The sequence below is a fragment of the Euprymna scolopes genome, chromosome 15 (genome assembly GCF_053919585.1).
Source record: "Euprymna scolopes isolate OS-2025 chromosome 15, ASM5391958v1, whole genome shotgun sequence".
Taxonomy (NCBI): domain Eukaryota; kingdom Metazoa; phylum Mollusca; class Cephalopoda; order Sepiida; family Sepiolidae; genus Euprymna; species Euprymna scolopes.
In genome coordinates, this window is record NC_136496.1 from 97105320 (window position 1) to 97127700 (window position 22381).

Below are 22381 nucleotides of genomic sequence, written 5' to 3' on the forward strand. Positions count from 1 at the left end.
AACTTTTTAACATATATATACATATGCACATAAAGTTATAACCAGTACATAGGACCCGAGCAAAGCCAGGCTGAAATGCTAGTATATATATATATATATATATATATATATATATATATATATATATATATATATTGTATAATTTTCATTATTTATACAAACATTATTGGTTACATATGTTCATATATGTTTCAGCCGTGATTTCTGTCAAAATACACCATCATCAGGCGATAGTTTCAACTGGTTTTAAATATAACGCTCCACAATTGTCAAGTCCTCTACAGCGTGTTTTATTAGATACAAATATGGGAAAATATTGGAGTTTCACTAGATTAACATAAGGAAACCACAGAAATACATTCATTATGTGTGTGTGTGTGTGTGTGTGTGTGTGTGTGTGTGTGTGTGTGTGTGTTGAGACAATTAATTGGAATTGGAGTCGAAAATCGTATAGATGGGAACTTTTGGGGGTATTAGAATCGAAAAAAAAACTGATCCTTATTTCTGATTCGAAAAACGAGTCTTTTATTTTTTTGTGTATGTTTTTTATTTCAAACTTATTTGTATGCTGCTAATACTTACGATAAACAAGTAAAACTAAAATTTATAGATTATAATAACGAATTTAGGTAAAAATGGAACAGAAAAACTGGCACGGTAAAAATAGCGCAAGTTAAAATATAAATGAAAATCTGACAATGAGTTCCTCAATCACTTAGATCATTATCATCTATAATATAAATCACACCTGACTGTTTAAATGTATGTATGTATGTATGTATGTATGTCTTCCAAAAAACTTTTGATAGGCGACGGATTTTTACGAGATCGGTATTGTTTTGAAGCTCGACCCTTCGAATAACAAATATCGAAAAATTGGCTAAAAACATTAATTCCTTCACTCTCAACTGGGCACATTTCTACAAGGAGGGGTCGATTTTTTCGTCAATATTTTCGAAAATCATCCCCTCTTTTCGATTGACTAGCCTTAATTAAAACCTTCAGCACTTCCGGTTTGGTGATGGATGCAACGGCAAAGACATAATTTTTTTTTTTTTTCACATTCTTTTCATCCTTCACGGTACAGGTTCAAGCCTGCCTGCCTGCCTGCCTGCTATCACTTTTTTTTTTTGCTCAACACTCACCTCCAAACGCCCGGGCAACGCCGGCCCCCCAGGCTAGTCTATAATATAAATCTCACCTGTCTGTTTAAATTATGTATGTATGTATTTCTTCCTGAAACTTTCGACAGAGACGACGGATTTTTACGAGATCGGTATTGTTTTGAAGCACGACCCTTCAGACGATAAATATCGAAAAATTGGCTAAAAACATTAATTCCTTCACTCTCAACTGAGCACATTTCTACATTTCGTCGATATTTTGGAAAGCGATATGTAAGAGGGAAGGGGAGGGGTCACTGAATGCCACAGGTTTACAAAGACTGCTGAGTTCCCACCTCTCTTTGCTCAGCTGAAGGCAACATATCAATAAAAAAAAAAAAAAGAAGAAATAAATAAAATTCTAAAACCTTTGTTTATTTATATTATTTTTATAAGATACTATTATCTATATAAGATAACTTTTCACTAGTCTTCTTAGTTTTAAGATGGCGTCTTCCACCATGAAGATAAGGTTGGATGAAAGAAGAAAATTATTTACTGAAATTCCACCTCATCCACGAACAACAAAACCAGGGCAGTTGACTGAAGAAATGGTGAAGCAATTCTTTGACGAGGTAAGTAAAACTAGAAAAAACGGTACACGTTACTATTGACAGAATAAATTGTATTAAAAATAAAAATGTAGGAAATTAGACACTAAATTTATTTTGATTTAACTACTTATTTGTCGCCAATCATAACGACTACCTAAATATTTATCATTTTGAAAATGACATATGCTCAAATATGAAAGAAAAGTATAGAAGTATGTGAATATTTGTATTTTTTAATTAATGCTATATTGCTATATTGTTACAGATGAAACTGACATTTTCCAGGTGTAAAATGTGCTTAAAGAATTTGAGTGGCAATAAGCCTCGCCAAGGTTCCAGTATTACTCTGCACCCTCCTATTAGGAGTTTGCTCTCCCTCTCTCTCTCTCTCTCTCTCTCTCTCTCTCTCTCTCTCTCTCTCTCTGCCTGGATATTTCACGACTATTTTGCCTGGTATTAGCCTAGGCTGATAGCATCGCATATGTGCACGTCTCCTTTCCCTTTATCTGTGACTGGTCAACATTTATATCTCTGGTTGGTAGTGATATTATTATTGTACTCTAGGTACCTCCAAAGTGCACTGTAGAATGACCCTCTATATATAACACGATATAACTTTAATATACATTAATATTATCATCATAACTTTTGTACAATTAAAAAAAAAGAAAGAAACCTAAAATAAACTAGTAATATTTAAATTTTTTGGTACTTGTACAGTTTAATCAAGACATTAAAAAAATGAAAATCGAAAATTAGTTTCAACTTCCTTTTCTTTGACTTCAGATAAAATGATATAAAATGAAATACCAAACGAAAGTGTAATGTAATTATTTCAAAATAACTATTTTATTTACAAATTTGAATTTAAAATGTCTGAAAAAACGAAGACACAAAAAAAATGGCAATAAGTAACTTTGTATTGTGATTTGCACCCACCATACACTGGCTGGCAATAAGTAACTTTGTATTGTGATCTGCACCCACCATACACTGGCTGGCAATAAGTAACTTTGTATCATGATTTGCATCACCATACACTGGCTGGCAATAAATAACTTTGTATTGTGATCTGCACCCACCATACACTGGCTGGCAATAAGTAATTTTGTATTGTGATCTGCACCCACCATACACTGACTGGCAACAACTAAATTATTAGTATTGTGGCCTGCACCTACCACAGACACTGGCTGGCAATAAATAACTTATTAGTATATTGACCTGTTCCCACTAGACACTGACTGGCGATAAATAATTTATTAGTATTGTGATCTGCACCCACCATACACTGGTTGGCAATTACTAACTTATTAGTATTATGATCTGACATTGGCTGGCGATAACTTATCCATTTGAAATAATTGTTTATTGGGCATTTCAGAATATTCCATTTTCATACTAAAAGAATTCAGTATAATAATGGTTGATGCGATTTGGAAAATTTCATTTTTATTTTAAGAGATTTTCAGAATAATAACGGTCGAAACGAACTAGTGTATTGATATAGATTATTATTATTATTATAGTAACTAAGAAAAAATATCAATGCAGTAAGACAGAAAAATCCGATGACTCCCACGTACCAATTTTTCAATTTTGACCCCTTTGAAGCCCCCTTTTTCCGGATGAAAACCAATTAAAAGTTTTCCACATGTCTAAATAACCTATATACCAAATTTCAAGTCTGTAGATTAAAAATTCGTTGAGTATATTGGTTGAGAAGTGTCTTCACACACACATATCCTCACTTTTATAAATATATAGATAAAGAAAAAAGAAGATTGACAATGCATATTTGTCCATATGTCATTCGAAAAAAACAAAAAGTAACAGAATACTCATGATTAAAACTTTACAATTGCAAATAATTATTTTTGAAGAAGGAATTGTCTTGTGTGTGTTTTGTGTTTATTCAAACGTTCTTATTGACAGACGATAAGTATTTTTTGAAAGAAATTCTTTTTTTTTATTCAGAAATCTTTCATGACTGAAGACGAAAATTCAATGAAACAGTTCATCCTTTTTTTGATAGAAAAATTTACACAACTGAGAGCAACAAGTGCATTGCAGCCGGAGGGGATTACTTCAAAGGGAACTCGAGTTTCATGTGTGTACTATCAATAAAAGTGTCCATATGAAAAAGTCTGGAAACTTATTTAAGGCACCTCGAACTACTAATATATAGAAGTGCATCTAAATAAAACCACAACTAACAAGTAACGATGTCAGGCGGGGGAGAGGGAACTCGTTACCAAAATACATTTTATAGTGTAACAAATATATAAAAAACTGAGGGAAAAAAAATAAAGTAAAGTCTGCGCGAGCCTTTTCTAGTCTCACACAAAAACACACGTTCACATCTCAAGCTATATTACTTGTCATATACATACGCGCACACAAACATACGCACACACGTCCACACACGTACATATATTTACATTCGCGTATATACACTCACATTCACGTGTATGCACACATGCTAACGTACACACATGTACTCACATACACAAACACGTACGCACACATGGGCAACGTCACTTCCCCTTCAAAGGAAATCCACACATGCACAAAAGACCACCGGAAACACCTATAAAACCAAGAGCAATAAGCAGCTTCTTTCTTTTCGGACCAGCTTCCGAGGTGAGTGGTCTACGGACCAGCCTCCGCCGTTTGGGCAGGCGTGCCTCACACCACTTGCTACTATATGTGGGGCAAAAAGCTAACAAACAGTACGTACACTTTATACGCTTTCTCTCTCCATGAACTGGATTGACATTCTCACTCTTTCTCTCTCTCTATCTACTACTTGTACCGGAGAACACCTCCGCGTAGCTGACTGCTAACATGGCGCACAGCTTAACCCTCTATCTTTTTCTTTGTCTACATGCTGGGCTATCATTCCCATTTCCACAACATTACTCACTTCTCTTCCCACGCACGAACAAACGATAGTGAGATGAACACATATTTCCTTTTCTTTCTACACCACCAGTCCCTCAACAAACGATGGTTACACCCGAATGCGGACATGAACACGTGTTATACACATTCATTTTTCAGTAAATAAACGACATGTTTATTTTATCCAGCAATTTAGTTTTTGTTTCCTTCATTCCATTTTTTTCGTTATTTTCTTTTGTGACGGGATTAGGATTTATATATCCTAGTCCTCTACAAACGATGGTGACCCCTCTACAAATGATGGTGACCTCGTTATTTTAAAATGAAATGGATGAGTTTGAGCGAAGCACTCATACACACACACTCTCTCTCTCTCTCCACAACAATACGCTTTCCTTCTCACCAGTTAACAGCGAGAGACGCACGCCAAACTAAACACATGTAGTACCCTTTTCTTTCATTTGTTTCTTCACAAAATAAATCCTAGTTCGTTTAATTCAATTTAACACATCGTTCGTTTCTTCCTCAAAGCAATACATTATTCCTAATTTGCACCACCTCAACAAATTGGTGACATGCCGGACGCCGTCACCTTCCTGCCACTACTATGGGTAATTTTTTGTTTTCTGCTTCTATATAATAGGGAATTTTGTAGTAAGTCTCCTTATTTAGTAGTATGTCAAAAGACCAGACACCATTATACTGGTCGACATTTACTCCTGTTATATCTCCAAATTGGAGGAGGTAGGCATCTAAATACTCCACTGTTACTACACCAGGGACTTCGAATATGGAGATGGTTGTGCGTCTTCGTCCCAGGTATTCCATCCTCAAAATGTAGTCCGGTGTAATTATTTCATTTTTTGATAGTTTGATGCAGTCCTCTTCAGACTTAAAAAGGGCTGCCCAGGTGTTGTAACCTCTCGCCTTTGTTATTTTTTCTGCCCTCATGCCTACGGTTGCAATCAATTTAGTTACAATCTCTTTGGTCGATCGAATTAGCTTTTTCGTTTTTCTGTCAATTACAAAAAGTGATATCGTTTTCTTGGCGAATTCTTCTAGTCTAAATTGCTCCACGGTAATCCAGTTAGTGGTAAGATGTTCCACGCACTTCTTAGTTTCCTCCAAGAAGGATTCTAAATCAACTTTGACAGCTGCCGGCTTCTTCCAGACTACATTCTCCAACTTTGACTTCTCCTTCGCAGGCTCCGACGGCTCACAGCTGGCATATTCCATGGCCGACGGGTAACAAGAAAAAAAAAACAGGAAGATCTGCCACTAAATAAGTAGCGACGGGGGAAGAAAAGGGAAAGCAATAACAAATTTAACAGAAAGAAATAACAATAATAATAACAATAATAACAATAATAACAACAATAACAATAATAACAATAATAATAACAATAATAACAGTAATAACAATAATAACAACAATAATAACAATAATAACAATAATAATAACAGTAATAACAATAATAACAATAATAACAGTAATAACAATAATAACAATAATAACAGTAATAACAATAATAATAACAGTAATAACAATAATAACAGTAATAACAATAATAACAATAATAACAATAATAATAACAATAATAACAGTAATAACAATAATAACAATAATAACAGTAATAACAATAATAATAACAGTAATAACAATAATAACAATAATAACAGTAATAACAATAATAACAATAATAATGACAATAATAATAACAATAATAACAATAATAATAACAGTAATAACAATAATAACAATAATAACAGTAATAACAATAATAACAATAATAATAACAATAATAACAGTAATAACAATAATAACAATAATAACAGTAATAACAATAATAACAATAATAACAACAATAATAACAATAATAACAGTAAGAAGCGCAATGAATAACGTATACAGCCAAAAGATGAACTAATGGGGGTAGAGATTTATTTGCTGCCCACCTCAGCAAAATGTGGCACAAGGCCGGAAAGTGGGAAAACAGCAGGCTCCCCTAAAGGAGGGGCACTCCGGCAATTGAAAAAATTGCCTGAGTGGGCGCCTCAGGCAGTAAGCTATAAACTTACTCCACCAGAAAGACCAGTGGCAAGGCTTGGGAGGGTGGACCTCCTAGGTATTACCCAGGCGGTGTACCTCAGTCCGACAGGTGCTGAGCCGGTTCCTGGCCCCTCACCTGTCGGGCTGAGTGTCAAGTGATGAATCCTTAGTACTTCTACCCTGTCTCCCTGCAGCTGAAGCCGCTAGGAGACCTTCCCTATCAGAGGACTAATGGGGCTATGAGACGAATGGATTCGCCAATCATTTTTTTAACCACCGGCTGTGCTAAACAACCAATGAAATCGTTTCAAAATTATTATAAAAATGTTGAATTTTGAATTCAATCAGTTCGCCGTTAACTACGCCACGGACCGCATTTGATTCTTGGCCGCCATCTTGGTTACTGATTTGAACTATGCCGCCATCTTTGTTCAACACAATGTCTCAAAACTTAACAAGCAAACTCTCCAGCATTGGAGGATCTCTACAGTGAAGGTACAGTATTTTGTTGCTCGTTGGGTTAGTCAGGGTATTTAAATTGAGGAGGCACCAATGCTGCAAATTTCTCACAGCACATTCCATTAAAGTACTTGAAAACAAGCACAAAGATGTGACATTGCAGTGATGGGGCAGAATTTGGAACTTGGTTGACAATGCAGAAACTTCTTCTTCTTCTTTTTTTTCTTTTTTTTTATTGCATTTTCACCCCAAACAAGGCACATTGCCACTTTGGTGTAGGGGGCTACTATCAGGAGCAGCAACTACTGGGGCACTATGTTGGGATTTGGGCAGCAAGATGTCGGTTCACGTTACACTTGAACTTCTGCATGTCAGTACAGTTGGGGAAGCAGGGACCTGGAATGGAATTCCAGAGTCTAGCGGTTCTGGGGAAGAAACTACTGGAGTAGAAAGATCTTTTACATCTAGGGTCTCTACTGCGTGGGGGTGGAATTTAGCTGCCTGTCAGGTTTGACGAGGGTGTCTACATCGTGGGGGCACAAGTGTCTGCAGTTCGTCAGAGCATTTACCATTAAAATACTTGTAGAACAGGCAGAGGGATGAAGCTTAGATGCCAGTTCAGGACCTATCAGACTGATGACTCTCTTTTGAACCTTGTCTAGGAGCAAGAGACTAGCAGCAGATGCACCAGCCCAAATGTGACAGCAATACTCCATACATGGGCGAATGGTGGCCTTATAGAGGTACAGGATACTTTCAGAGTTTTCTAGCACGGTAGAGAGAGCCTACCTTCTTCGCAGCGGCCCTGGCAATGTTTTCAATGTAATTGTTCCAACTTATGTTTCATGTGAATGTTAGACCAAGCAGTTTCTTCTTCTTCTTCTTCTTCTTCTTCTTCTTCTTCTTGTTGCCCAATACAAAGATTGAAACAACCAGAAAAAAAAGTACAGTAAGTAGGAAATAAAATTATTACTTTGGTTCTCCTGTAGGAGATGTCTCCCTGAACTACTTTTACTTTCTTGCTTATATGCCCCTATTCTGAATTTATAGAAGCAGGCCGATATCAGTGGACATTTTTGTACCAACACGGTCATTGACAACGTGTTTTTTCTTTTTTTTTGATTGTTAACATATTTCATACTTATATAAATTATTGCATAATAAAAATAATCAAATTGAACAAAAATCCATTTTTCTTATTTCGAATTATTTAATCAGGTAAAAATTCAAATTTTTACTTGCTTACTAAATTTAAAAAGTTATTCTAGAAAATTACCTAACAATTTAATAAAAAAAAAAATCATTTTTTTTTATTGTAATTGTAAATTTTACTTGATTAAATAATTCGAAATAAGAAAAATGATTTTTGTTTTAATCTAATTATTTTTACTGTGTAATAATTCATATCAGTTGATTACTAAATGTAAAAAACTATTTTTTTTTATATTATTTTCAAGTTAAATTCAGTTTTTACGATATTTTTGTTTATTAAATTGTTAGGTACCGTAATTTGCTAGAATAAATTTTTTAATTTAGTAATCAAGTAAAAAAATGGAATTTTTACTTGTTTAAATAATTCGAAATAAGAAAAATTATTTTTATTTTAATTTAATTATTTTTATTGTGCAATAATTTACATCAGTTTGCAATGTGTTAAACATTTAAAAACAAAACGAAACATTGTTAATGGCCGTTTTGATATAAAAAAAAAAGAAAAAAAGTCCATTGATATCGGCCCACTGCTACGAAGGGGCAGGAGAAAAAGCAAGAGCAGTGCAGGGAGACGTCTCCTACAGAAGAACTATTATTACCTTACTTATGTTCTCTTTATGTCTATTAGCATCTCATTTCAATTTCATGTGATGCAGAGATTTTATGTGATGTAATTTGAACCTATTTTAATGACTTTATTTCTTGATTTCAGGGTTTTGTGGTGGTAGAGGATTATTTCCTTCAAGAAGAATTGGATGCTTGCCGAAAAGCCATTGACAAACTCGTTGATGACTTAGCACAAAGGCTGTACGAAGTAGGCAAGGTAAAAAGTAAGTTAGATTTCCTTCTATTTTTTCATCATACTAATGCAATACAGTCTATGGTGAGAAAGAACACAAGCCTGAATACACAGCATCTCTAGACTTGTGGTCAAAGCGATATGGTTGGTTGGCTGTTCTTGTTTTACGGCATATCAACCCTTTTCAGGTTATTTAATGCCGAATCCAAAGATTTTGAAGAAAATTTTTTTAATAGAATATATTTGTTGTTTTCAAGTCGGTTTCTATTTAACCCATAGTTGGAATCCTAACAGGTACTACCACTCTGGGTCAAAGTGAACCTGGGAGCAATGGCAATTAAAAGGTGGTGCTACACTCTCCAAAGCCTGCAAGCTGGGGCCTCACCACTGGATATAGTTTAAGGTCATATACAGGACTATCAAAGCAATATGGGTGATTCCTTTTTTGTTTTACGCATGTTCACCCCTCACAAAACATATCACTACTTGGGATTAAGGGGCTACTATTTGGGGCCATGTCTAGGAAAGATTAACAAGATATTTGTTTATGTAACATTTAAACTTCTGCTTACCAGTACAATCAGGGAAGCAGGCAGCAGGAAGGGAATTCCAAAGTCTAGCTGTTCGAGGGAAGAAACAATTAGAATAGAAAGCTTTCTGGCATTTAGGGATATCAACAGTGAAGGGGTGAGATCTTATTGCTAAGCGGGTTTGTTGGGGATATGTACGTCCAGGGGGTACAAGTGAAACGAGTTCATAAGAACACATTTCATTAAAATATTTGTAAAGCACGCAAAGTGATGCAACATTGCGGCAATGGGACAGGGGTTGGAGCTTAGTTGATAAAGTGGAACCGATTAGATTGACAGTTCATTTTTGGACTTTATCTAAGAGGGCGAGACAAGTGGTAGATACACCAGCCCAGATGTGGCAACAATATCCCATGCATGGGCGAATGGTGGCCTTGTAGAGGTACAGGATACTCTCAGGTGTGAGTAGTCTTCTAGCTCGATAGAGGGAACCCACCATCTTTGCAGCAGCCTTTGAAATGTCCTCTATGCATTTGTTCCAATTCATATTGCTCGCAAATGTTAGGCCGAGGAGTTTGAAGGTAGAATTCTCACATAGAGTGCTATTTGTCATGGATATAGGGGCGTCTTGTAATTGTTAAAGGAGAGCAGCTTAGTTTTACTAGCATTAAATGTTAACATCCATTTGCGGCCCCATTCCACTATACTCTGGAAATCATTTTCTAACAATTCTGCCATTGTCTTAGATTTATGTACATCTGTTCTTCCCTCATGCATATTATAGAGCATTGTATCATCAGCAAATATACCCATCTTGGACACAATATTATCAGGAAGGTCATTTATGAATATTAGGAATAATAATGGTCCATGGATCGACCCCTGAGGCACTCCTACCTTAATGTTATGCTGCTTAGATGTACGTCTGTCAATGACAACCTGCATGCTTCTATTGTCTTAGATGGATCTAATTATATTTAGCATATGCCCAGTTATACATCCATTCTTCCAATGTTTATCTAGATTGGCTTTGAAGGTATTGAGTGACTGCAGATACCACTTCTTTTGGCAGCTAGTTCCACACGTTCACCACATGCTGGGAGAAGAAGTGTGCTTGAATAGACGCAGCTGCCCCTTCTAATGTCACTGCTTATACAAACACAAGAATTCCCACGGGTCCTACAATCTTGTTTCAAAGGAAGAATCTTGAGACAGTCCATGTTGTATTCCCCATGTAGATATTTGAAAACTTGGATGGCATCTCCTCTTATTTGGCAGAACACCAGAGTTGGAAGATCCACTCTCCTCATAGGATAAATCATGCAGATCCGGAACCAATTTCCTCCGTGCTACTTCTATGGTTCCAATGTCATTTCTTTCTTCCTCTCCTCTGTCGAGCCCATCGAAGTGCCAAACAAATAATAAAAGGAATACTTTGAACTCACCCTTTTTTCAGAGACACTTTTATTTCCTGTCCGGGCTTTTCATTTTACATAACAAATTTTCACAGAGCTGTCACCGGCTAGCGGAAATTTTCTGTCATCTGCTCCGCTCCTGCTGTTCATGTCATCACATCTTTCCCACTCCACTCTCTCTGCCTTACTGCCACTGCTATCTCTGCGTGACGTCACCAGTCCTGCTACCTCCTACTGATTCTCTCTCTATTTCACTACAGCTACTTCTGTCTACCTGATGTTGCCACACATTATGGTACAATACTGATGTGGCTTATTCTAGCTTTGGGCCATTACTATTCAAGAATAAATGTTAGTGAGATTGTTGGTTGAATGATATGACAGTAAAAAAATAAAAAAGGATTGAGAACGATGAAAAAAATGATAACTTCAGAGTATGACTCAACAGGTATTTGTTGATATTGGATTTGAAAATGACCATGTTCTAGCCTGTAGGGAAGCAGTCACATGACAACATGTCCCACTGTTTCTCTTTTAATTGTTTTGGTTGAATTTCGTTTGGTTTGTCTATTTTATGGCATATCAACCCTTTAATTCAATGCAAGATACAATATGTTTCATTTGTTTTTCTCTTTATGCGATTTATAGGGTATTTAAAGTGATTAAAGTGAGTGATAAGGTATTAAAATCTGAATTAAAATACTTCCCGGACTTTCTTCCAAATAGAAATACTAGTTACCAAAACAAATAAAACAAAAATTTTAAATAAGCAAGCAAAACACGATCTAAAGGGATTTTTAAATGTTTATTCTACCTAGTTTTTGATTTAAAGAAAAAAAAAAAGGTAGATCCAAAGCACACATATAATATATAATTTATTTCATGCATATGTTTGGGTGAAATTTCGAAAAATAGGTTCTAAAAGAAATAAACAATAAATTTTTACACTTTTGTTTTTCTGAATAAAAAAAAATCTACACAGTAGATTTGTTTTAATCATACTCTCTCCCTTGGTGACCCCGCAACGGTGAGGATAGTGGTCATGTTCTGGGTTTTGGTGTGTACAGAAGTAACGAGCAAGGCTGATTCCGGACTCAAACTGCCCTTTTGAATTGAGGGCAGATAGTTCTATTTCTATTAGGAGTATTGGCTCGAGGACGTTCTTCTTTCTCCTTCCTTCTCTTTCCTTTTGACTCGAGGTCTGCATGTCGGTTGGTTTCAAAGGTTGCTGCCTTCAGCAATGATCTGCTTTTAGGTTTGGTTGTTTTTGGCCTGGATTTTCCATATTGATGCCATACTTCAAGTTTGTTTTTAAAAGAAAATCAGCTTACTAATAAACTCAGCTTATTAAAAACTGAACTAAACTCAGCTAAATAAAGACTGAACAAAGTGCAGCTAACGATTGAATCAAACCCATCTAGCTAAAGACTGATCGGTTATATTTCTTCAAAGGAACAGAGAAACATTTTACTGAAAATGGAAACTACTAATATTTCAATTTTTTAACTGGTTTTTGTCAACTTGTTAAAGACATCTTACTCATTGGTTGACATCTTATATGTTACTAACAGGGAGACTCGACGTTGCCCAGGATTGAATGAGGATCAATGAACGCTCTACTCTTCCAATACTTTTATTATTATTGAAATCAGTGAAATCGACCATTTTTCAATCAAATCGATTGACTTTCTGCTCTAGACAGGAACCACCATAGTGGACCGGGAAGAGATTTCACATCTCACAGTGGCTTAGTCCACAATACATTGTAGTCTATATTGCACCGTAAAGAACCTAATCTTGATTTTATAAAATCATTTTTATATAATGGCTTGAATTAAAGTTTAAAATACAAAAGTCAAGTATCATGGTCCAGTTGTGTTCTAAGCAGAAACATTCATTTTGAACACATCTCTGTCTTATTAAAGAATGTACTATTGATTTTATACACCAATCCCTTATGCTTGTGCGGTGATAAAACTTCTTAAACGCACTGGTGATATTAGGCTTTATAAGATGTTAACTTTGTTCAAAATCAGATTGTTCTTTCTTTAATTGGATTTTTTCGATTATCAATTTTTTATATTATCACAGGCATTTCCATACACAATCTATCTAAGAACACTCTCAAACACATGAAGCACATTTGTGTGAAATTTTGTTTTTAAATTGACCATTTCATAGTCCATAGGGAACACACGCACACACACAGTGAACCAAGTGCAAAAGAAATACAAACAATAGCACTTAAAAGGACAGTTAGAATCTTAAAAAGATCTCTCGGTTGGAGTAACTAAACTAATGGGAGAATGTTTGGCACCCGGTAGAATGCCCCATCCCCAGGAAAAACTCAATGATAAGAAAATTAAAACAAAAAGAGTGTCTTTTATATATAAGTAAAAATTATTTTCTCATCACAAATGATTGGAAAACAAATCTATAAGCCATAGATTTATATTTATTTACAGTTTAAAAAAAATTGTTTGGCTCTTGTATTCTCTCTATCGTACCAATTATTAATTTTTTTTTTTTTTTTTTCGGGTTGGGATTTTCAGATTTATATGAAGAGTTTGGGTTTGCTGATCGCCTGACAAAACTTGAAGAAGAATTTCCGGGTACAACAATTCTCCTTCATAGAAAAGGACACTTACCAAAAATAAGCACAACCACAATCTTCTTTTTCTTATATTTGTAATATCTAAACGATTAAATGAGGAAATTAGGCTCATGTGTTGCATTAGCATCTCATTCCAAGATAAAAAAAACTTATTTCAAGATAAAAAAACTTATTTTAAGATAAAAAAAACTTATTTCAAGATAAAAAACTTATTTCAAGATAAAAAAACCTTATTTCAAAATAAAAAAAAAACTTATTTCAAGATAGAAAAAACCTTATTTCAAGGTAGAAAAAACCTTATTTCAAGAAAAAAAAAACTTATTTAAAGATAAAAAAAAAACTTATTTCAAGATTAAAAAACCTTATTTCAAGATAAAAAAAACTTATTTCAAGATAAAAAACCCTTATTGCAAAATTAAAAAACTTTATTTCAAGATTAAAAAAAACTTATTTGAAGATTAAAAAAAAACCTTATTTCAAGATAAAAAACCTTATTTCAAGATTAAAAAACCTTATTTCAAGATAAAAAAAATCCTTATTTCAAGATAAAAAACATTTCAAGATTAAAAAATCTTATTTTAAGATAAAAAAAACTTATTTTAAGATAAAAAAACCTTATTTCAAGATTAAAAAACCTTATTTTAAGATAAAAAAACAACAACTTATTTTAAGATAAAACACCTTATTTCAAGATAAAAAAAAATCTTATTTTAAGGTAAAGCACTTTATTTCAAGATAAAAAAAACTTATTTCAAGATAAAAAAAAAACTTTATTTCAAGATAAAAAAAACTTATTTCAAGATAAAAAAAAATTATTTTAAAATAAAACACCTTATTTCAAATTAGTTCAAATTTACAAAATATAAGCACCTAATGTGTTTTATGCATTGTTTATGCATATATTGTTGTATTTGTTTTCATTATTTTTTTTTTTCTATCGGTAAAAAAAAAATCGAAAAAATGTAGTAATAGTGGGCACAGGCCTATAATACATTCCTCTGAAAAGGACACTTTTATAACAGGAGTAAAAGGGGCAGGTGCTTGAGCACCCCTAACCCCACCTTCCGTACATCCCTGCTCTCTGCAAAAGAAAAGTATAGATATGTAACTCAACGCCATGGGAGACATTGAATAAGGAGTATTAACAAATGTGACGAAGACAAATAACAGAACATACAATGAAAAGATTTACTCATTCTCTTCGTGGTCCCATCATGGGGAAAGCATGCTTTCGCCTCCCGATTTTTGGGTCTCTCTGCCCAAGGGGAAGTAACTCACTGATGTCCTAGCAATTCCCTAGCCTTCTTGGCCCGGGATGCTGCACTAAAGACTATATGTGGGGGCAACCCCACATATCAGACCACTGCAATCCGTTTTGGTCAATGTAGGGGAAATCCTTCATACCAATTGTCACTATTCAGCTCTCTCACCCACCTCAGGGGAGCTGGTCCCTCTTTTCCCTTCCCCTTCCCCTCCCCTTTCTCTCCATATTAAAAAACAGCTTTGTGCCTAATTTGCTCAGTGAAGAAGCAAATAAATATTACAATTCACTGATGTCCTAGCAACCGGTGTTCTTCTCTGTTATTCGCTTACAATATGATGTAAGTACTGAAGTTGATTAATTTACATATTGTTGTTCAAAAAGATCTTTTATTAACTATATTTTACTATTGTTTTTTTTTTTTTATCATTCAATGATTGTTTTGAAGAAAAAAAAAATTATTTCTGAAAAGTACAATTCTCAAAAACAATTTAGGTGCGAAGCTATTCAAAAGTGTAAGGAGGGGAGCATCTATAGTCATCCTTGTAACTGTGTCTAAGATTTGTCTATCATTTTCCTAGCTAGAATCTTCAATCACCATAATACCACATTTCTTCCAAGGGTCATGCCACTTAAGATTTCTAAATCGATTTTTTTTTTTTAACAAATTGGTCCGTTACGAATATTGTTTTATTCCATGTACAATTGTTTAAGTAAGTCGATAGAATTCAGAAATTTTAAATTTAAAACGAGCCCCTCCTCCCATACACACAAACCATCATCTAGGTAAATTGATTTCTTTTTTTCTCATATCTAAAGGAAACATGAATTTGCATAAAAATGACCAAAATATTAATGTTTATCTTTCTATATAAAATAAATGTTATATATTGGAACCCTATGCCAATAGGTAGAGATTATGCTAACTAGTATGAATTTTGTCAAGGGTTACATTAAGGACATGTGAAAATAACCGGGCAATAAATGAAAATAGACCCAGTGCAGCTAGCATGATTGAGGTGAGGTTTCAAAGGTTAGCTCCGGGGAAAAATGCACTAGAAAGTCAGGTGTCGATTGATATTACAGAGAAATTACATAACGTGTTTGGGGAGCAGAACAGTGTCTAGACAGTCGAACTTGGGAAGCAACAGGAACAACATGTTCTGAAAATGTAGAGAGAAACTCTCCCCATGCTACCCCTGATGATGTTTTATATGTCTCTCAATCTCCAAGTAGAAAAAAGCCTCGCTTTTAGATACTCTTTCATTCGTGAATGAATTTTCTCTCCCCAAACAAATCTTCTGTTTGTAGTTAAAAAGTGTTAAAAAAAGCCTATCAATCAGCCTTGAAGAGAAAATGGGTTGACGCTTCATACTGATGTTATCAAGTTTATTCAATAATCACCATGAAAATTACAAAGGAATAAATAGATAACATTCACAAAGAGATAAAAGAATGCATTTCAATAGAAAAATAGACAAAAGAAGGAAATGAACAAATTCAAAAAGGGGGAGGGGTAATTACCGTGTACCTCTTTTGCTAGCAGTAGTTGGAATTATACCTAATGTGATTGTCTTGCAAATTCAGGCAATACAAGATCTGTGGTCAAATGAACGTCTCCTCAATGCCATCGAACAACTAATTGGTCCAGAAATTGGTGGTCATCCAGTGTGGAACCTTAGACCAAAGACTCCCCAGAATTTGGCCGCAGTTGTCCCTTGGCATCAAGGTAAGGCACTTTTCATATACTTTTTTTTGTCGTTACAATATCTCTACAAAGCAAATAATAATTTTTAACCTAATAGGTCCCAAACTATCTTCCAAGCTTTAGCCCCTGTCACATCACCATAGTGATGCATTCCTGTGTTTATTTTATAAGTACTTCCATGCGATGTGTGCTGATGAACTTATTGTACCTGCTAAACAAAAATACCCTCAACCCACTCAACTTGCTGCAAAATCCCACCTCATCACTATAAACGTCTCTAGATGCCGTATTTTCTTCCCTTGCCATTGGAATTCTTTTTCTGCTTCCTGTTTCCCTAATGGTACCAACATGTAGAAACTTAAATGTAATGTGAACAAGTATCTTGCTGCTCAACTCTCTACATAGGTTGGACCCCTATAAATCTGGTGTCTACCAAGCTAACCCCTTATGCTTCAGTTGCAATATGTCTTGTTTGAATAAAAGTAAAAAATAATAACTTTGAAAAATATAGATATAGATCAGACGTGAAAAACTTTGAAACTGGGATATACAGTTTGTGATAACCACCACCACCACCACCACCACCACCACCACCACCACCACCACCAGGTATATTTGCCAGATCCATCCATCCATCCATAGCCCTTGAGCGCCTGGAAGGGCATAGGCCATCTACAACTTTGTAGATGCTTTTGTAGCGACTGAGCTCTTTTTTTTATGGGGTGAGGGTGCTGGCCCCACGCGCAACCTTCTCAGAAGATACATACAGTGCCTTCCCAAATGGTCACCAATCTGGTACTAGCCAGGCTCAACGTTGCTTAACTTTGGTGATCTGGTGAGAACTGGTGTGTCAACGTGATTGTGGCATACAATATTTGCCAGGTAGTTTTCGAAATTCTTTTTTATGGATCCAGTTGCTCTTATAATTACTTGAATGATGTAGATCTTCCTACGATTCCAGTTTCTTTTCATGTACATAAAACTTTGGTATTTTGTTATCTTTTCCCTCTCAACTTTGTTTAATCCAGCATCATTGGGGACCTTAACTTCTAAAGTTACTTCTTTCTCGTTCTTGTCCCATATCACTATGTCAGGTTTCTTAGTAGCTGCATTTTCTAGGTATGTAGCTGTATGAATTGCATAGTCATAAATGTCTTGAAAATTGGTACAAACCTATTTCTGTGCATCTGTAGCGTCCAGTACAGACAAAAAAAAATGAAGAAAAGAAAAACGACTGCTGCTTCTCTTTATATGCTGGTGATCTTGTCATCTCATATGCAAATGAGATGCTTCCGGTTTATACAAAAAAGTTGGATTTTTTAGAGACTTATTTGATTTGGATTGGATGTTGTAGCAGAGTGTCAAGTTTTGGAGTTGCGAGTTTTGACAGCAGAGTGTCAATTTTTTGAGTTGCAAGTTTTGACAGCAGAGTGTCGAGTTTTGGAGTATCTAGTTTTTGACAGCAGTGTGTCAAATTTAACCCTGAAAATTGTTAGTTGGAAGTGCAGCATAGTTAATGCATTATAGCAAGTGTAGAATAGTTAACACTTGATTATTTAACCACATGGATGGTGTATGACGTATTTCCAATCTTTTTGTTTTTTGTATATGTTCATAGGACTTGCTGATATTCAATATTCAACTTTTTATGGATGGTCCAGTGGAGATATTTGCATATTTCATTATGTTGCATTTTATAGTAACCGCCCCCCCCCTCAAAACCTTACAGCTGGATGTCAGGTGGCTTACATTCTCTACTTCTGTGTGGCAGAATCTGCACTCATTGTCATTGTTGAGATCACTCATCTTCTTAAAAGCATTGATCATCATTCCTTTTATGATCATAATGGAGCAATCCTACTTTTTAGCCAGTCTATAGACCCTTCCTTATCTATATGATCCTTGGTAAATTCACAGAGAAGATATTTAGCATGCTGTTGCTCTGTCCATTCTTCCAGTTTTTTTGTTATAGAAGGTCTTGGTATATTTTTAGCGATTCTTTTGAACTATTTCCATAGCAGATTTGTTTTTTTGATTTTGTTTCATTTGCAAGACTGTCTTGTCCAAAATTTTTGGCCAGTTTCATGATGGAGATTATTCTGCAGGCTCTTATTTTGTGATGTTGATGTACCATCATAAGGTTTGGATTCTGAGAGCTTGTCACAATAGTGACACAACAGTGTTCAGTTGAGATTTGTCTCATTTTTCGTTTCAGAAGCTAAGAAACCTACTGATCATCTGCGTTTAGGATTGCAAAAATAAACATCCAGAAGAAAAACTCATAAATTTAGCTCCAAAGCAAATATCTCTTCATCTTATTCTTAGTTCTCTTTTGCTTTTGTTTAATTTTGTGAGCTGAGTCTACAACATTACATCTGGTGATAAGAATTTTAACGACGTACTCATGTTCTCTACGAAAAAAAAAAAAGAATAAAAATGAAAATAAAATAAAAACATACATGAGAGAAGAGAAAGATATGGCTTATAACTTGCCTGTTTTTCTTCTACATTTCAGCGTTCACTCTGACCAAAATACAAACAGCAGTTGCTGGATAGATAAATTGGGAAACCTGTTCATTAGATATTGGCACTAACAAAAAAAAAAATAAATAAATAAAATAAAAATAAATGAAAAATAAATAAATAAATAAAATAAAAAAAATAAATAAGTAAATAAAATAAAATAAATAAATAAAATAAAAAAAATAAATAAATAAAATAAAAAATATAAATAAAATAAATAAATAAAATAAAAATAAATAAATAAATAAAATAAAAATAAAATAAATAAAAAACAAAAAGCAACTCTTTTACATTATATCATGAACGAAATTCTCAATATTTTCACAATTTCACTGACAAAATTTACAGTTGATCTTGTACTGTTAAGTTGTTTTCACACTATGAAATTTTTTTTTACATAGGATTCATCCCTTATCAAGGCCCGGAGGCCACTCGAGGATAAGGGTTAATGAGTGTACAGTAATCAATGCAACAATATCAGAGTAATCATTAGTAGCGGAAATTTGATAAATTGGATTACTTAAGAGGATGGCTCATCAAGATTTTATTTACATTGAACTTGAAGACGACCGAATTGTAGTTAGTTGGAAAGCAGGTTTGAGGTTATTCGCTATTTCTACAAATCTACTATCAGACCATGTATGGAATACTGTTGTCATATTGGTGCTGGTGAATACCTGTCCCATTTGAGGGTTCTTGATAAAGTGTAGAAATGTATTTTTTGTCTGACTCCATTTCACCTTGTCTTTTCTGTAATCTCTCTCTCATAGACGTGATGTTGCTAGTCCCAGTCTTTTCTATAAATATTATTGTGGCATGTGTTTTTCAGAATTGTCTGTTCTATTCTCTGTCTCCTTTGTTCCAGTTCGTCTGACTTGTTGGTCTAGTGGTCTCCATCAATTCGCTGTTTTGATACCTCATTGTAATACAAATTCCTATTCCAGTAGTTTCTTTCCAAGAACTGCAGACTTGTGGAATTTTCTTCCTACTGACTTTTTTCGTCTTACCCATAGTCTTGGTCTCCTGTCTTTGTTATAATTATCTTTCATTCTTTTAGTTCCTTATGCTTCATGTCTTGTCTGGAGCGATTTCCATAAAAAGAATGATGCAATGGAATGTGAAAAGACAGACTTAGTTCTGATGACCCCAGAGGAAGATTAAATAGTGACATGTGACAGAAGACTTTGGTGGTCTGGCCATGTTGAAAGAACGGATGAGACTTCTTCAGTTAGTAGATGTAGAACAGTTTTGGTAGCAGAAGTTGGCCAATGAAAACGTAGGAAGGGATAAAAACAAAACTGAGAGAACGAGGAATAAATAAAGACCTGGCCAAAGATGGGTTGACTTTTAATTCAATTTCTAAAAGCCATCCAATTAATACCAGCATGTAAAACACAATTCCTAAATATGTGCATTCTTCTTCTTCAACCTTTTTATCATTTCCTCATTCAAAATCTTTGGTATTTTTTTATGACCTGCCCCAACGTAGTATAAACACCCCCAACCACCCCATGTTAAGAACGGCTTTCAGAATAACCCCCCCCCCAACCTCGAAAGCCGTTCTTAACATGGGGAGATTGGGGGGGGGGGTTATTCCGAAAGCTGTTCTTAACATGAAGAGGTTGGGGTGTTTATAATACGCTGGGGCACGTTGTAAAAAGTTACCAAATCTTTATTCCTTCACTTTCAACAATTTTTTCACTTTTCAATTTCAGGGCACCACACTTATTCATGCTAAATTCCATACCTATGTCAGTACTGAACATGTGAACAGTCCTCACAAACATACTTAGATGGTCTTCATTTTTTGCATACAACATTAAGTCATCCATAAATAATAAATGGTCTACCCGGCACTGCTTCTTTCTCCACTCATAACACACATTTACCTTTCGTGATATAAACAACAAGGGTATCATATTCAAAGCAAACAATGGCGACAAGTTATCCCCCTTGAAAAATCCCTCTCTTCATATGAACTTCCCCAAGATCTTTTTTGTTTGATGTCAATAACACTGTCCATTGTTTCATACTTCTTTCCAAGAAATCTTGCATCTTCATCACTATTCCAAATATTTCCATACATTCTTTAATCTAGCTATGTGGAATCAGATCATATGTTGTGCGATAATCTATCAATGGCATGCATAGATTTGTGACTCTTCTCTTACAATACCGAAGTATATGATCCTATCAATAAGCAATTGATCTTTAGTTCCTGTACTAGCTTGCTTACATACTTTTTTCCTATCAGGAAAGATCTTTTGCTATTCCAGATATTGGTATATTTCATCTGCCATTCCAAATATTTACACACATTTCTTAGTTCAGCTATGTGGGACCAGATCATATGCTTTGCAGTATTCTATTTTTGACATAGATAGATTTGTGATTCGTCTCTTACAATCCCGAAGTATTGTCTTGTCAATAACCAATTGATCTTAGTTGTAGAACTTCACCTACATCCCTTTTGTTCCTCAAGTAAGATCTTATGCTGGTCCAGATATTGGTAAATTTCATCTGTCAAAATGCCTGTCTGAAGTTCCCATGTCAATGAAAGGTAGGTAATGGACTGATAATTATTGGCCAGAGTGCCCTTTGATGTATCCTTCTGGCAGAGCACAGTTCGTACATGCGTGTTCTATACAAAACTCTGTCAATCTGAGATGAAATCCTTTCATGCAAGTTGGTAGGGGCTTTCATTCAATATCCCTCACATCATCTATTCCTGGGGCTTTCCAATTTGGAATCTTCCTACATTGTTTTTGAACTTTCTCTTTGTTGAGTTTCACCATATCTTGGGTTTGCATAAACTTACTTTCTATTTCATTCTTAAAATCTTTCAGTCACAAAGCACTTTTGTTATGTTCCTTTTTAACACTCCAAATATCAACCTCCACAATTTTGTTTTCTTGTTAAGAATGTTTTCTGTGTCCAAAGCAATGTTCTAAGAAAATAAGTGACTTGTTTATCAAGAAAATAAGTAATTCAGTGATTTTAGTACTTTATACTAGTGCACTTTTTATGTTATTTTTTATTTATTTTTTTATTCAATTTTCACTCCAAACAAGACACAGTGCCATTTTGAAGTAGGGGGCTACTATCGGCGACATGTTGCAGGGATATTATGAAGGGAGATGAGTAGCAAGATGTCTGTTCACATTACACTTGAACTTCTACATGTCAGTA

At 34.7% G+C, this 22381-nt stretch overlaps 1 protein-coding gene across 1 annotated transcript in view; it reads left to right on the plus strand.

Annotated features, from left to right (window-relative positions):
• Positions 1 to 1221: 1221 nt before the first annotated feature.
• The window catches only part of LOC145294205 (uncharacterized), a 37177-nt gene continuing 16017 nt past the window's right edge, over positions 1222 to 22381 (plus strand). The window contains exons 1-4 of the mRNA XM_080141314.1: positions 1222 to 1738; positions 3695 to 3820; positions 9055 to 9172; positions 16508 to 16690. Coding sequence (XP_079997440.1) covers positions 1610 to 1738; positions 3695 to 3820; positions 9055 to 9172; positions 16508 to 16690 — 556 coding nt within the window. The 5' untranslated portion in view covers positions 1222 to 1609. The remainder of the gene's footprint in view (positions 1739 to 3694; positions 3821 to 9054; positions 9173 to 16507; positions 16691 to 22381) is intronic.